The sequence below is a fragment of the Solanum lycopersicum genome, chromosome 10 (genome assembly GCF_036512215.1).
Source record: "Solanum lycopersicum chromosome 10, SLM_r2.1".
NCBI classification, from domain to species: domain Eukaryota; kingdom Viridiplantae; phylum Streptophyta; class Magnoliopsida; order Solanales; family Solanaceae; genus Solanum; species Solanum lycopersicum.
In genome coordinates, this window is record NC_090809.1 from 59,099,450 (window position 1) to 59,116,560 (window position 17,111).

Consider the following 17,111-nt stretch of genomic DNA (forward strand, 5'->3'; position numbering starts at 1 on the left):
TTACGTGTTATTTTTCAGATACGGTATATATATCAAATCACTGTTTCATTCAAAAAAAACAAGGTATAATCTATATTACATATCTTAAAATGACCGAAAAAATCGACACAATGTTTTCCATGTTAAATCAACAAATCATAATTATAACAAATGAATCATAATTAAAACCAACTAATGAATTTCACCTTTCACCATGTTTAATTAATATCGACACAATGTTCTCCGTCACAGCAAACCAATTTTTTTCCAATGCCAAAATTTCTTCAATTACTAAAAAAATGAAACTGATATCTGCCGCAAATCTGAAAGAATCGTGAAATTTGGGGATAAAAACAGCTTGTACATTGATGTCAATTTGTTAAAGCTTTTTAAGGAATTAAATCAAAATTTAATCTCATTTAAACTAATTTGAGAGATTTAAGGCAACTAACTAATTTGAATATTTTTTAAATTTCCTTAAAACGTGCTAATAAATTAACACCAATTAATAGCCATTTTCCATTTATATTTTTGTCCGTTTTTTTCTCTTCAATTTTTTTAAATAATTTTTTTAAATTATTTAAAATTAACGTTATATTTTTTTTTAATAATATGTTATAGCTTGAGATATTGAATATTATATATTGAAATACAAACTCTAATGCTATATCTTAATAATATTTATAGAAAATGTTATATACCTAATTTACGCTTTTATTAATCTACTCCACTCATTAACTTTATTTTTCCAATTAACTCATAAAAGAGGGCTTTCATATTTAAACATATGGGCCTTTTCTAATTATAAAAAAAGTAACAAGCTTGTCTCTTAAATTTTAATTGATAAATTCACAATAGCAAAATTTTAAGTCTCTAGTTATCATACTCAGTCTAATGATTAATTGAAGTAGATTTTTAATTATGATGTATCAAATTTAAATTTTAATATAGATAAAAATATTAAGTGATTTCTTTTCATTTAATTATCCTAAATTTAATGAACAAAATTACGTAATAAGTGTTGGTGGTGAAAGGTGATAACTATTTAAAAAATTAATCAAGATGTAGATAGAATTTACTAATAAATAATTGATTAATAAATGAATTTACAAAAAAGAAAAGGCCTCAATAAACAATAATAAGAACACCATGAAAAGAAAAGTTTATTTAAGTACCGCAATTCATTGTTTAATAGATGAGTTTATAGAAGGTTTAGCAAACTCGATAACATAACATTAAAATGAAAAAAAGCGTCATTTTCTTTTTTTAGTGGGTCCTTTCGAATTGGATGCCATTCAGTAAAAGACTCTTCACATGTGACTGTACAAGTTACGGCAGCCCCTGCATCACTTTTTGCATTAAAAAAATCATTTTCGTCTAAATATTTAATTGAACTTATAAGTTCAGTCACTGTTATATAGTAATTGTCTCGACAAATCTGAATACATTGCTTGAGAATTGGTTCCATTGGTTGCTTCATTAAAACTAGATATTGATTATAAGTTCCGTTAGCTTTGGCTAAAGATAATTGTAACATGATATGTGCCAAGCCTTTCTTATCAGCAGAAGAACTTCTAGGATCCGCTCTAAGAGAATCGACGCATAGTTTATCATCAATTGTCTTTTTACAAATATCGTCTATCAAATCTTCATATGAATGAGCCACAAAAGTGAGAGACACGAAAAAAATCACTATCAATGTTCTCATGAGTTTCATCTTCTTCTTTTTTCTTATCTTTTATGTTAAGTGTGGTGTGAAGAGTCATTCTTATAGAATGAAGTATTCATCAAACCATGCCTCTTTTGCATTTACAATTAAAATCCACAAGATTGTGTTACCATTACTTTTAATAGGATAATGGTAAAGCAAATTAATATTAAAATTTAAGTTGATATCTTTTAAATTATTTTCCTTTTCTATCAAATTTGAAATAAAGTCAAACTCTATTGGCTTACTTTAATGTATTTTTATCGGTGATTATATCTTGACTGTTCATATAATTAATCAAGATTTAGATAGAATTATAACAAATAATTCATTAATAAAAATAATTTGCCAAAAAAAGATCCCAATAAGCAAAAATAAGGACATCAAAAAGGTGTTGTAAAAAGAAAAGCAACTATAAAGGCCTCTTACGCATTTATGGTGAGAACCAAAAATTGTGTTACCATTTTTTTTAATGAGATAATGGTAATCAATATTAATATTAAATTATAAATTTATATCTTTTAAATTATTTTCCGTTTTCAATTTTGAAATAAAGTCAAATTCTATTGGTTTACTTTGATAAATGAAATTAACTATTTTAATGATCTAGTCATAAAATATTTATTTTTTATTCTTGGAGAAAATAAAAGATTAATTATTAATAACCATACATTGAATAATGTAGACAAATTATCACATAAGCAATTTTTTGTTACGACCCAAAACGAGCCGCGAGTGACATCCACACTTAACCTCCTATGTGAGCGAACCAACCAATCTAAACCCCAACAATTCAATCTTAATAAACAGAAAATAATGCGAAAGACTTAAAACTCATTAACGAAATTAATAAATAACTTCTAAAACTCAAAACTTATTATTATCTGTAACGACCTGTTTAGTCGTTTTGAGCAGCAGATTTTATTTCTGGAAAAACAGGCTGAGACGACGGAACCCACGACGGAACGTCATGGGCACGACGGACCGTCGAGGGTGTCTCGTCCCAAAACACTTAGAAATTCTGAAATTTGGGTGCTGAAATCGACTCTCTGAACTCTGTGACGGACCTGCAGGACGGATCGTCACAGGCACGACGAACCGTCGTGATCCACCGTTTCAAAACACTTCAACTCTTGAGAATTTGGTACAGGGAACGATTCTCTGAACGTCGTGACGGAAGTGCAGGATGGACCGTCGTAGGTACGACGGGCCGTCACAGACTCCTTAAGGAAATCGAGTCTCTGATGAACCTGCATGACGGACCGTCGCAGGCGCGACGGGCCGTCACAGGTTGCGTAATCCCAGTTGAAGTCGGAATTCTGGTTAAGTTTTAAAGGGGCATTTTGGACTATTCCTGCTATAATTATATATTTCGTGGGTCTATATTAATAACTCAATTTCTTGAGGATAAAAGAGGTAACCTTAAGTTAATTAGTGGGCTATTATTGTCATCTTTTATTCTTAATTATATACTAATTAGGGTAAAAGAAAGAGGGTTTGAATAAAGAAAATAGAAAGAACAAGAGAAAGAGAGAGAAGGGAATCGATAGAGAGAGAGACGATCGAGAAGGGGAAAAACACAAAGCTTTGGGAAAATTTGCTTGCTTGATCACGAATCTTCGGTGGAGGTAGGTTATGGTTTTCATGCTATTCGTAGTAAACTCTTAATAGCGAATGATATGTATTGATAGTATTGTAAAACCCTGCTATGTGCTTAATTGTATGCTTGCATGAACGTGATTATATAATTGTGATTATATTAAGCATGATGAAGCTATTGAATCCCAAATCTTGTAAAATCCTAATCTCTTTGTTAATGATGAGGCCTTGGTATAAAAGAAGGCGTGATGAACTAAAATAATGAGATTGATGATGCCTTGGTAAGAAAGAAGGCTTGATGAATTGATAGAAGCATATTTAGGGGATCGGGTGTCACGAACCGACACGTAAAATTAGGGGATCGGGTGTCATGAACCGACATGTAGTATTAGGGGATCGGGTGTCACGAACCGACATGTAGTATTAGGGGATCGGGTGTCACGAACCGACACGTAGTATTAGGGGATCAGGTGTCACGAACCGACACGTAGATTTAGGGGATCGGGTGTCACGAACTGACACATATATTTAGGGGATCGGGTGTCACGAATCGACACGTAGTATTAGGGGATCGGGTGTCACGAACCGACACGTAGATTTAGGGGATCGGGTGTCACGAATCGACACATAGATTTAGGGGATCGGGTGTCACGAACCGACACATAGATTTAGGGGATCGGAGTGTCACGTACCGACACAAGAGGATTAATGAATATTGAGGGAGCGGAGTGTCACGTACCGACACAAGAGAAATAAAGATAATGAATCTTGAAAGATGTTAATATACTCAATCTAATGAACATGATTCCCAAATGAGTATGGTATTGAGACTTGAGTTCTCATGTGTGAACTTGACGGTAATTGTTAATGATATAGTATTTGTTGTTGCTACATGTTGAGTATCATAGTTGATTTTATGATATTACTTGGTATATATTGATTTCTATTTTGAGTTGGCCGATGATATCTACTCAGTACCCGTGTTTTGTACTGACCCCTACTTTTATGTTTTCTTCTTGTTTATTTGTGGAGTGCAGCAAACGTGTCATCGTCTTCAACTCAACAGTAATTCAAGCCAGTCTTACTACATCGGAAATTCAGGGTGAGCTAATGCTTCTAGCTTGGACTGGATCTTCTTCTTCAAGTCTTGATGCCTTGAACTTCCGGCATGGACTAGCTTCTTATGTATTTTTAGCTTTTAGAATACTCTTAGTTTAGTCATTTGATCGTAGATATTCTTGTGATGATGACTTCCAGATTTTGGGGAATAATAGATGTTGAATTTTAGAAGTTAATGAATTGGTCTTTATTTAATGAGTTTAAGTCTTCCGCATTACTTTCTGTTGACATTATATTGAAATATTAAGGTTAGATTGGTTGGTTCGCTCACATAGGAGGGTAAGTGTGGGTGCCAGTCGCAGCCCGGTTTGGGTCGTGACATTATCCCCAAAATCTGGAAGTCATCACCATAAGAACAATCTATCCTCAAATTACTAAATCTAAGAATGTCTAGAAAGCTAAAACAAATAAAAGAGATAGTCCATGTCCGAACTTCAAGGACATCAAGACATGAATGAGAGAGAATCCAGCCCGAGCTAGGAACAATAGCTCACCCTGAAATCTGACGTGATGAAGACCGGCTAGAGTTGCGGTTGAGTTGAAGACGACGGTACGTTTGCTGCACTCCACAATTGACAAAAAGAAAACATACAAGTAGGGGTCAGTACAAAACACGAGTACTGAGTAGATATCATCGGCCAACTCAAAATAGAAAACAATATATATCGAATAATAACATAAAATCAACCATAACACTTAACAGGTGACAACAACAAGCACCATGACCATTGGGCACAACCCAAGCACATCTATGAGGACTCAAGCGTCCACACCATACTCATTTGGGAAACAGGTTCATTAAATTGAGTACATTAACATAATTCAAATTCATTCTTTTTACTATCCTGGTGTCGGAACGTGACACTCCGATCCCCTAATACTACGTGTCGGTTCGTGACACCCGATCCCCTAATACTATGTGTCGGTTCGTGACACCCGATCCATTAATACTACGTGTCGGTTCGTGACACCCGATCCCCTAACCTCATTCCTTTAGATCATCAAGTCTTCTTTTATACCAAGGCATCATCATTAACAGAGAGGGTTTTAGTTTTAAGCTTCACAACCTTATCTTTTCAACCCATTACAATTACATAATCACATCATACAAGCATACAATTAAGCATATAGAAGACTTTACAATACTACCCAATACATATCATTCGCTATTAGGAGTTTACTATGAAATAGCATAAAAACCATAACCTACCTCCACCGAAGAATTCGCGATCAAGCAAGCTATCCCCCAAAACCTTTGCTTTCCTCTTCGTTTTTCTCTTCTCTCGATCGTTCTCCCTCTCATTCTCTTTTACCCTAATTACCATATAATTAAGTATAAAAGGTGACCAAAGTAACCCACTAATTAATTCAAGGTTATCTCCTTTAACCCTCAAGTAATTGAATTATTAACATTCAACCACTAACTTTATAATTATAAGCAGGATTAGTCCAAAACGCCCCATAAAACATTTAACAGAAATCCGACCTAGTCAGGGTTACGCAGCCTGTGACGGCCCGTCATGCCTGCGACGGTCCGTCCTGCTGTTTCCGTCACAAAGTTCAGAGAGTTGATTTTATTTAAGACTCTGTGACGGTCCGTCGTGCCTACGACGGTCCGTCCTGCCATGTCGTTACGAAGTTCAAAGAGTTGTTCTTAGTACCCAAATTTCCAGAATCTAAGTGTTTTGGAGCGAGACCCCCTCGACGGTCCGTCGTGCCCATGACGGTCCGTCGTGGGATCCGTCGACCCAGACAGTTATTACCAGAATAAACTCTACTGCTCAAAACGACCAAACGGGTCGTTACATTTTCTAATCAAAGTCTCATACAAGTGCGTTAATGTCTCTTAATTAATTTATTAGGCGAATAATTTATAGTAATAAGTTAGCAGAGATGATACAAAAGATTTTGGATGCATTAATATTATCTTAGTGTTTAGCTCAAATATGAGCTTTAAGATAAATTTCATACAAAAACACTAAATTAGCACTCTAATTGGATTCAATATTACCTTAGGGGTTAGCTTAAATATGAGATAAACTTGAAATAAAAATATTTGAATTAACACTCTAGCTAGATTTGAACTCAGGTCTTGTTAGTGGATCCTTTAGCTTTTAAAGGCAACATCATAACAATCATATGTTCTTCACGGGTGTACTGTTAATTATATTCTAATTTTTATCAGTTTTTCAAGATAATTATATAAGTATACACATGATTTTTTTCGAAGTTAACGAATGCAACATCCATACCTATAAGTAGGAATATTCACGGGTCGATTTGGATTGGTTATTTGTCAAAATTAAAATCAAACCAACTTAATCGGTTTTAAAATTATCAAAATCATATATAGTATATATTTATCAATTTGGTTGTTATCGATTTTGCTTCGATTAGATTTGGTTATTCGATTATTAACAATAGGAAAAAAATATTCCATTCAAAACGAGAAAAAAGTGATAACAATCCATTTAAAATGGAATAATGACGGACATTACATAACTTTCAATCATTGAATATACGTGAATAAAACTTCAAATTCATTATTTTGGCAAAGAGAAAGTGATATTTTCAATCTTATAAAGAATTGTCATAAACACACTGATACACATAAAACCAATAAAATAAATATTCTCATATTGGATATTTTTCTTTCAAAATAAATTATAAATTAAATTTTGATTAAAAGGCATATAAGATATTTAAAATTGTTTATAAAAAAATTATTATGTATGTATATTACAAAAATATTATATATGATTTATCGATTTCGTTGTCTCTTCGTTTGTTTCTAACAAAACCATAACCAACCAATATACTATCAATTTATAAAAATTTACAACCAAACTACACGGAAGCCAAATAAAATTTGATTTGTATAATCAATTTGGTTCAGTTTTTCGATTTTAACCAATTTTTATCCGAATCGTAAACCCCGTAAAAGCACACTAAACAATAGCGAAATGTAATTCTTTTTAATTTTTAAAAAAATGTCCACATTTTACATAAAATAGTCATTCTCTAGATTTCTCAATATTCAAAATTTTGAAATCAATTAAAAGATTTATTATTATATATTTCCTTATTTGATTTAACTAAGTCCTAATTTTTAAAAATTGAATAATTTTAAAGACTTCTTCTCAGATTTTGCTCTGTGACACTAACTTCTCTCTTGGTATAAAATATTACACTTAGCTTCCTACTTTTGATTTAATTGTAACAATTCTTCCTTCTAGTTGTTATTATAATTAATATCGGGAAAAAAATCATATTAGCTTCCTTCTTTTGATTTATTTGTAACAATTCTTCCTTCTATTGTTATTAATGTCGAAAAAAAATCATAATTTGAGTAATTTGCCCTTTGACAAGATAGTTTTCCATTTACGTAGTTATTTTTTTTATAAATATCATTTACTATTTTTCATTTTTATTTTGCTTTTTTTTCCCCCATTAATTAAATTAATTAATTGATAATGGTTAGTAAAAATATAAGGAAATGTAAACATGTTCCAAGTTCCAGCCGTGTACTACTGTTGTTTCTTCTTTTCATATGTATATACGGTTTCTTTAAACGCACTCTCTCCGTTTCAAAAAGAATTTCCCTATTTTTTTTTTAGTTTGATTAAAAAAGAATGACCTCTTTCCTTTTTTGACAACACTTTGACTTTAACTTTTAACGTGACATGTTTAAGACCACAAGATTAAAAGACATTTTGATACATTTGACATAACTTTAATTTAGAATCACAAGATTAAAAAGTCTTTCTTTCTTTTCTTAAACTCCGTTCCAAGTTAAACTAGACCGTTCTTTTTTAAACGGAGAGTAATTCATTCATAATTCAAATATAACCAAAATTTATTTATTTCTATTTTTTTTTGTTTTATTTGAGTTTCCATGTATCATTCACAAAATTGTAATTCAATCAAATTTTAAAACAAATTCATTTTGTTTCTTCCAATATTCTAGCGTAATTGGCCAAGTTAAGAGTTATTAGAGGTCTCACAAAATTACTTTACATTAAAGACTCAAAATTTGTATATATGGTGAAATAAAAAAGATTGTGTTATTTTCATTTAATGCACAAGATTGAAACATCACCTGGACATTGCATATATATTTTTGCCTAAAATTTAAATTCGATTAAGAAATTAATTAAGTCAAAGACAGAAAAAACTTATACAAACATATAGAATGTAGTGATGTGGCAGTTAGTTAGGAGTGAGTAACTAACTTATGATTAGTTAGTAAGCATGAAATGTGTGAACAATTAGTTAGCTAACTAACTTTTGTATATGTAGTTTTAGCATTGTATATAAAGTGGTTGTAGTTCATTACAGTATTTTAGTTTTCAATAATGAAAAAAATCAGTTCTTCTTCTCTTAAACTGTTTCTAGATTGATCTCCATTTCCAGCTCTAAATCCATGGTGTAGATCCATGGTAGCTGAAGTTTACATGGTATCAGAGCATACGATATACTGTTTATACTTTCTACTTCCGCAAAATATCTATGAAGTTTCGCAATTTCGATTGATATCTCATCCTCTTTTCTTCTTGATCTACACATTACAAACTACAGTGAATGAGACCCAAGAGACTATTCACCAAACCATTTTTGTTTATACTCCTCAACAGAATGGAGTGGTGGAAAGGCGACATCGATATATACTTGAAATGGCTAGGGCTTTAAGGTTCGAAGCAGCTGTTCCTATATCATTTTGGGGTGATTGTGTTCTTACAGCTGTTCACATAATAAACAGGATACCTTCCTCTGTGCTTGGAAATAAATCCCCGTATGAAATATATTTTCATACCTCCCCTTCACTTGATAATCTTAGGGTGTTTGGGTGCTTAGCCTATGCTGTTAATGTCCATAGGAGGGACAAGTTTGTTGCTCGAGCTTTACCAACTGTGTTCATGGGATATTCAGCTACTAAGAAGGGTCACAAACTCTATGATATGCATTCCAAGAGGCTATTTTATAACAGGGATGTTGTTTTTCATGAGTCTATTTTTCCTTTCAAACAAATGACTGTCAGTAAAGATCCCATGTTTCCTGTTCTAGATTTTCTTACTGATTTTCCACCCGTACCTAATCTTTTGCCAACAACTACCACTCTTATTCCTTCACCTGCAGATCCTCTTGTTTCTTTGCCTGCAGATGCTTCTGTTCAACCACTTTTCATACCTTTGAGACAATCTCAAAGACAGAAAATTCCCTCAAAATGGTTCACTGACTATGTAGTTAACAATTGTGCTTATCCTATGTCTCATTATCTATGCTATGATTCATTATCCCCTGCTTATGCTGAGTGTTTAACTGCTCACACCTCTGACATAGAGCGTCAGACTTACCATGAGGCCATCAAAGATGAAAGATGGATTTTTGCTATGCAGCAAGAAATAACTGCTCTTGAGGATAATGGTACTTGGGACATAGTGGATTTACCTCCTGGCAAGCATGTCATAGGTTGCAAAAGGGTTTTCAAGATTAAGTATCAGGCTAATGGAAAGGTTGAAAGATTCAAAGCCAGATTGGTTGCCAAAGGTTTTAGCCAAAAAGAGGACATCGATTACCAAGACACTTTTTCTACGGTTGCTAAGATGGTGACGGTGAGGTCTGTTCTTGCAATTGCACCATCTAGACACTGAAATATCTTTCAAATGGACGTGTACAATGCCTTTCTTCAGGGCAACTTAGTAGTGAAAGTTTATATGCAGATTTATGGTTTCACCGAGGTTCTATCCAAAAGGTTTGTAAGGTAAAGAAATCACTATATGGCTTAAAACAAGCCTCCCGACAATGGAATTTGAAACTCACCAGTGTCCTGCATGATTTGGGATTTATTCAAAGTCATTTTGATTACTCTCTCTTTACTCTAACTACTGAACCTGACATTACCATCATCCTTGTCTATGTTGATGACCTTTTGATCACTGGTTCTAATACTGATATTATTCAGTCTACGCGGGTCAAGATGAAACAACAATTTAAGATGAAAGATCTTGGACATTTGCGATTCTTTCTTGGTCTTGAATTTTCCAGAAATGCTTTTGGAATTTTGTTGAATCAACAGAAATATTCCATTGAATTGATTGCTGATTCAAGGCAAGGGGGAGCTAAACCTGCATCTACACCCCTTGATTTCAACCAAAAACATACTTCCTATGAGTTTGATGTGTCTACAGGATGCACAACTGATGACAAAATGCTGGAAGACCCAGGTGGCTATCAAAGATTGGTAGGCAGACTATTATATCTCACCATGACTAGACCTGACATTTCATTCGTTGTCCAGGCTCTAAGTCAATTCATGCACAAACCTAAGGAATCACATATGCATGCTGCGATCAGAGTCATAAGATATATCAAGAATGCTCCAGGTCTTAGCCTGCATATGTCCTCAACAACATCTTCTCATCTATTTGCATATTGCGACTCTGACTGGGCCACATGTCCAAAAATCAGAAAATCTGTTACAGGTTATATGGTTGGATTTGGAACTTCTTTGATTTCATGGAAATTAAAGAAGCAAGAGACAATTTCCAGAAGTTCTGTAGAGGCAGAGTTCAGAAGCATGGCATCGACAGTGGCAGAGTTGTCTTGGCTAACATGACTTTTCAAAGAATTAGGAGTTTCAATTACACAACCCATTGATTTACATTGTGACAGCAAAGCTGCCATACAAATAGCAGCAAACCCAATATTTAATTAAGTATCCTATTACTTGTATCTACATGAGATCTAAGTAATGTGGAACTGTGGAAGGAATCCATTCATCACCGTTTATGAAATTTCTAACTGTGAAATTTGATACAATTCTGGGATCATTAGTAGTTGATGCCCACTTGACACGTCTCTTTGTATCTGCACCAACTCCTTTATTCTGATATTCCAAATAGTATGGCTGAACTATAGGCATATTTCCAAATTCTATCCACCCTTTGTGATCTACGAATATATCTATGTAACTCTGCATAATGACCGTACGTGAAAAATTTCCCCATGGCCGACCTAAGTACATAGCTACATTATCTCCTGCGTCTGGAGTTGCCAATTTCAACGTGCAATTCTGCAATACGAGTCCTGTTTGACCATTATTGTTTCTCTGTTGTGCTGTGATGACGACATATTGACCTTTTAGTGGCTTACGTATTTCAATCAAACAACTTTGAAACACTGCAGTTGCATCACCACAAATGAAATCGATGGTGCCCAAAATTACACATTCTCTGTAGAACTGTTTGCCATTGTGTGTATATACGGTGTCTTGAAAACTATCAAACTGACACCTATAGAAGGTGATGCACTCGGCAGATGCCCTTAAAGCTACCGCTTGATAGTTCACAGCTCCAGCCGTGTTCCGAAATGCAATGTCTTGCGCAATGAAGCCTCTTCCATCCACCCCTTTAAAAAAAACATCATGTCGATGATATAATATACATATACTTCTACCATTAATTTGAGCTATTTATGTGAGATCATCTTACCCACGGTAGCAGTATCGTACGTTCCTATTCCACCTCCATAACTCTTATTTCCTGTTATTATTGTTCTGTCCATTCCTTCTCCAAGAAAAACAATGTTGGTTTTCCACGAGTCGATTTGGACATATTCTTCATAAATTCCTTGTTTGATTTGAATATAGTATAGTGAAATACTATTATTCGGACACGCAAATAAAGCAGCCATTATACTACTATAATTCCCGGACCCATCCTTTGCTACTATAACATATGGAGGATGTGAAATATTTTGACATCCGACGTATTCTAATATAGATAGTAAAAAAATAACGATAATCGAAAAAAAACTGAATAAACGTAAAATGTCGAAAACTTGATTATCTTCGAGTTGACTCATTTTTTTAAAGCAAGAAATGTAGAAAATGATATATGCATAATTGTGTTATGCATGCATTTCAACTATCAAGATTGTCATGTATATATAATTTTTGGAGGAAGAAATTATGAAAAGCTAAATGAGATATTGTCTAGTACTACTAAATTGAACCAATTTGATTAGTTGAAACTTTTACACTCAATAGCTTAATTTAAATCAATAAATTTAAATTACTACATAAAGAAAAACAAAATCACAACAAATTTAAGTGACAAAATAAAGTTAAATACTAACATTGCAATATTAAGGAGTAATATAACTACCACTCAACTTATTGCAAAAAGGTATATAAATATGAAAAGTGGGATATACAAATATTCTGTTGTGTTTAGATTATAAAGAATGTATGCTTCTTTTTGAGTTTTAATTCAATATTCATGTTAGAATTTAATTTAATTTATATTTATATACCATAAAACTCATTTTTTAAAAAAAGTGCTTCCCATAAAATTGTTTTCATGGCATGCGATTTCTTAAATGAACTCTTATCATAGATAATTTTTTTAAAAAAATAAATATTAATCAGTTATATCTGTTTATTTTAAGTTTTAAAGTTATATTTGGTTAAATTTAATGTAATAGTATAAGTGGGATTGATTATGAATATATTTTAATGTTAAGGCCATTAATTTTTTATTATATGTGTCTTCAATACTAATTTTGCTTTATTTGTATCAACAACAAATTAAATTTGAGTTTTTAATACTCATTTTGCTTTATCTAGCTTAACAAACTCAAAATACTAATTTTAAACCATACACAAATACATTCTCTACTACTATTTCTTAATAATAATCAAACAAACAAATAGAATAAAAAGATATTAAAAGTAAATGTAACATCATTCTATTAAAATTTAATCATAACAAGTTAATATATATTATATACATTTTAATTTAATTAGATTAGAAGCCTCGATTCTTATTAAATTAAAATGTATATGTGTGTGTATATATATATATATATATATAAATATATATAATATTTAACTTGTTCTTAGTAAATTTTAATCGAATGAAGTTACATTTACTCAATATTTTTTTTCCTATTTATTTGTTTGTTTATTATTAAGAAATAATAGAAGAGAATTGTAGTTGTGTATAGGTGTTTATTGATTATTTTAATTGATAATTTTTTTATGTATGAATAGTATATGAGTTATGTATTAATCGTGTATGAAGTGAATTTACAATGTTATATGCGAACACTTTTAATTTTTGTAAAAATCTAATATGTATTAATTTGAATTATGTATGAACTGATGTATTTATTTTGTAAGAATTGTGTATTAATTGTATTGACTGTTCTCTAATATGGCAGTGTATCTATGATTTTTCTATGAAATTATATATTATATGAAAGATGTATGAACTGATGCATTCATTTTGTATGATATGTGTATGAATTGCATTGAAAGTACATTAATATAGCAGTATATTTATAATTTTTTTTATGAATTATAAATTAAGTTAAAAGTACTAACTTAGTTTTACCAATTTTATAGGAGAAGAAGGAACAGACACATTTGTCTTCATGTATCAACATGAATGTGTTTGATGATCTATTGACTTTCCTCGGTCAAGACAAGTTCCAACAATTTTTACAGGAAATGCCTTTTGTTTTCATGATTTACACAATATTAAAATCCAATGTTAGTTGTTACGCCATATTTTTCTGCTTGAAAGTGAAAATGACAGAGATGACATGTTTTTCATAAACGCAAATAGTACAGATAAGACTGGTCAATGGACCGGAACCGGTTCACCAGACCGGAATGAATCGATACCGGACCGGACCGGAACCCGTTGACCGGTATTGTCACGATCCAAAATGAGCCGCGAGTGGCACCCACACTTATCCTACTATGTGAGCGAACCAACCAATCTGAACCCCAACATTTTCAACCATAATAAACAGAAAATAATGCGGAAGACTTAAAACTCATTAGCAAAATCAATTAATAACTTCTAAAATTTATCAATTACTATCCCCAAAATCTGGAAGTCATCACCACAAGAACATTCTATCCTCAAATTACTAATCTAAGAGTATCTAGGAAGCTAAAATAAGTAAACAAATGGTCCATGTCCGAACTTCAAGGACATCAAGACATGAATGAGAGAGAATCCAGTCCGAGCTAGGAACAATAGCTCACCCTGAAATTTGATTATGCTGAAGTCTGGCTAGAGTTGCGGTTGAGTCGAAGTTGATGGCACGTTTGCTGCACTCCATAAATAACAAAGAAGAAAATTACAAGTAGGGGTCAGTACAAGGCACAAGTACTGAGTAGATATCATCGGCCAACTCAAAATAGAAAGCAATACATATCAAATAATAACATAAAACCAACCAAATACTTAACAGGTGACAACAACAAGTACCATAACCATTGTCCACAACACCAAGCACATCTATGAGGACTCAAGCCTCCACACCATACTCATTTGGGAAACAGGTTCTTTAAATCTGAGTATATTAGCGTAATTCAAGATTATTCTCTTTACTATACTGGTGTCGGAACGTGACACTCCGATCCCCTCAACATTCATTCATCTTACTATCCTGGTGTCGGAACGTGACACTCTAATCCCCTACTATCCTGGTGTTGGAACGTGATACTCTGATCCTCTACTATCCTGGTGTCGGAACGTGACATTCCGATCCTCTACTATCCTGGTGTCGAAATTTTTTTATCTATGAATAGTATATGAGTTATGTATTAATCGTGTATGAAGTGAATTTACAATGTTATATGCGAACACTTTTAATTTTTTTTAAAATCTAATATGTATTAGTTTGAATTATGTATGAACTAATGTATTTATTTTGTATGAATTGTGTATTAATTGGATTGACTGTTCTTTAATATGGCAGTGTATCTATGATTTTTCTATGAAATTATATATTATATGAAAGATGTATGAACTGATGCATTCATTTTGTATGATATGTGTATGAATTGCATTGAAAGTACATTAATATAGCAGTGCATTTATAATTTTTTTTATGAATTATAAATTAAGTTAAAAGTACTAATTTAGTTTTACCAATTTTATAGGAGAAGAAGGAACAAACACATTTGTCTTCATGTATCAACATGAATGTGTTTGATGATCTATTGACCTTCCTCGGTCAAGACTAGTTCCAACAATTTTTACAGGGAATACCTTTTGTTTTCATGATTTACACAATATTAAAATCCAATGTTAGTTGTTACGCCATATTTTCTGCTTGAAACTGAAAATGACAGAGATAACATGTTTGTCATAAACGTAAATGGTACAGAGTTAAGGTTTGGACTAAAAGAATTTCTGTAACCGGTCTGAAATCTGGATCAATTTCTGATTTTGTTTCAAATCACTCTGTTCCAAATAGAATTATTGCATTTATATTTTGTTCCATATTAAGTTGAGATATTATAGCATTAACAAAACCACTATAAAGAGTAGACGCTTCATATATGATGTCCTCCATCTGAAAATCGACATATTTACCTGTTTCACAACATTAAGATAACATTTAGTATAACATAATACATATAATTGCAAAATAATTCATACACATTTAAAATACATTTCAATGACCTATAAACTACTTAAATTAACTTTTAAAAGATTGTCCATTCATAAAATAAAATTGATAATAATTTCATACACAATTGTTATAACTTTCATCATCACAAGAAAATAATAACTAAACAAAAAAAATAAACAAAAAGAATACAATTTTCATACAAAATTCATACAAAAATATATCAACATTTTACCTTCATATGCCAAACAGAAACATATATTCTAATTTCAACAAAAACCAAATTTCATACATAATTAATACAAGTTTCGTATAAGTTTCATATACGATTAATATAACTATCATACTTCGACGGTCCACAGAATTATAACTACTTATTTTTTGACTAGTGACTGAACACATTGTACCATCAAATTCATTTTCTCTATTTTGTTCATAAATCAAGTATTATGCGAATCTTTCATTTTATTAAAACTCAAACACATCATTTACGTGTTATTTTTCAGATACGGTATATATATCAAATCACTGTTTCATTCAAAAAAAACAAGCTATAATCTATATTACATATCTTAAAATGACCGAAAAAATCGACACAATGTTTTCCATGTTAAATCAACAAATCATAATTATAACAAATGAATCATAATTAAAACCAACTAATGAATTTCACCTTTCACCATGTTTAATTAATATCGACACAATGTTCTCCGTCACAGCAAACCAATTTTTTTCCAATGCCAAAATTTCTTCAATTACTAAAAAAATGAAACTGATATCTGCCGCAAATCTGAAAGAATCGTGAAATTTGGGGATAAAAACAGCTTGTACATTGATGTCAATTTGTTAAAGCTTTTTAAGGAATTAAATCAAAATTTAATCTCATTTAAACTAATTTGAGAGATTTAAGGCAACTAACTAATTTGAATATTTTTTAAATTTCCTTAAAACGTGCTAATAAATTAACACCAATTAATAGCCATTTTCCATTTATATTTTTGTCCGTTTTTTTCTCTTCAATTTTTTTAAATAATTTTTTTTAATTATTTAAAATTAACGTTATATTTTTTTTAATAATATGTTATAGCTTGAGATATTGAATATTATATATTGAAATACAAACTCTAATGCTATATCTTAATAATATTTATAGAAAATGTTATATACCTAATTTACGCTTTTATTAATCTACTCCACTCATTAACTTTATTTTTCCAATTAACTCATAAAAGAGGGCTTTCATATTTAAACATATGGGCCTTTTCTAATTATA

General features: G+C 31.7%; 2 protein-coding genes across 2 annotated transcripts; one reads left to right on the top strand and one right to left on the bottom strand.

The window, feature by feature from the left end:
* Window positions 1-10,068: 10,068 nt before the first annotated feature.
* Window positions 10,069-11,021, top strand: LOC109119272 (uncharacterized mitochondrial protein AtMg00810-like). Its single transcript, XM_019211740.2, has 2 exons — window positions 10,069-10,157; window positions 10,259-11,021. The coding sequence occupies exons 1-2, from the start codon at window positions 10,069-10,071 to the stop codon at window positions 11,019-11,021; spliced, it is 852 nt and encodes a 283-aa protein (XP_019067285.2).
* Window positions 11,022-11,138: 117 nt separating this feature from the next.
* On the bottom strand, window positions 11,139-12,097 carry LOC101264307 (probable pectinesterase/pectinesterase inhibitor 12). Its single transcript, XM_004253272.3, has 2 exons — window positions 11,896-12,097; window positions 11,139-11,812 (listed from the first exon to the last, which is right to left on the bottom strand). The coding sequence occupies exons 1-2, from the start codon at window positions 12,095-12,097 to the stop codon at window positions 11,139-11,141; spliced, it is 876 nt and encodes a 291-aa protein (XP_004253320.1).
* Between the last annotated feature and the right edge of the window lie 5,014 nt (window positions 12,098-17,111).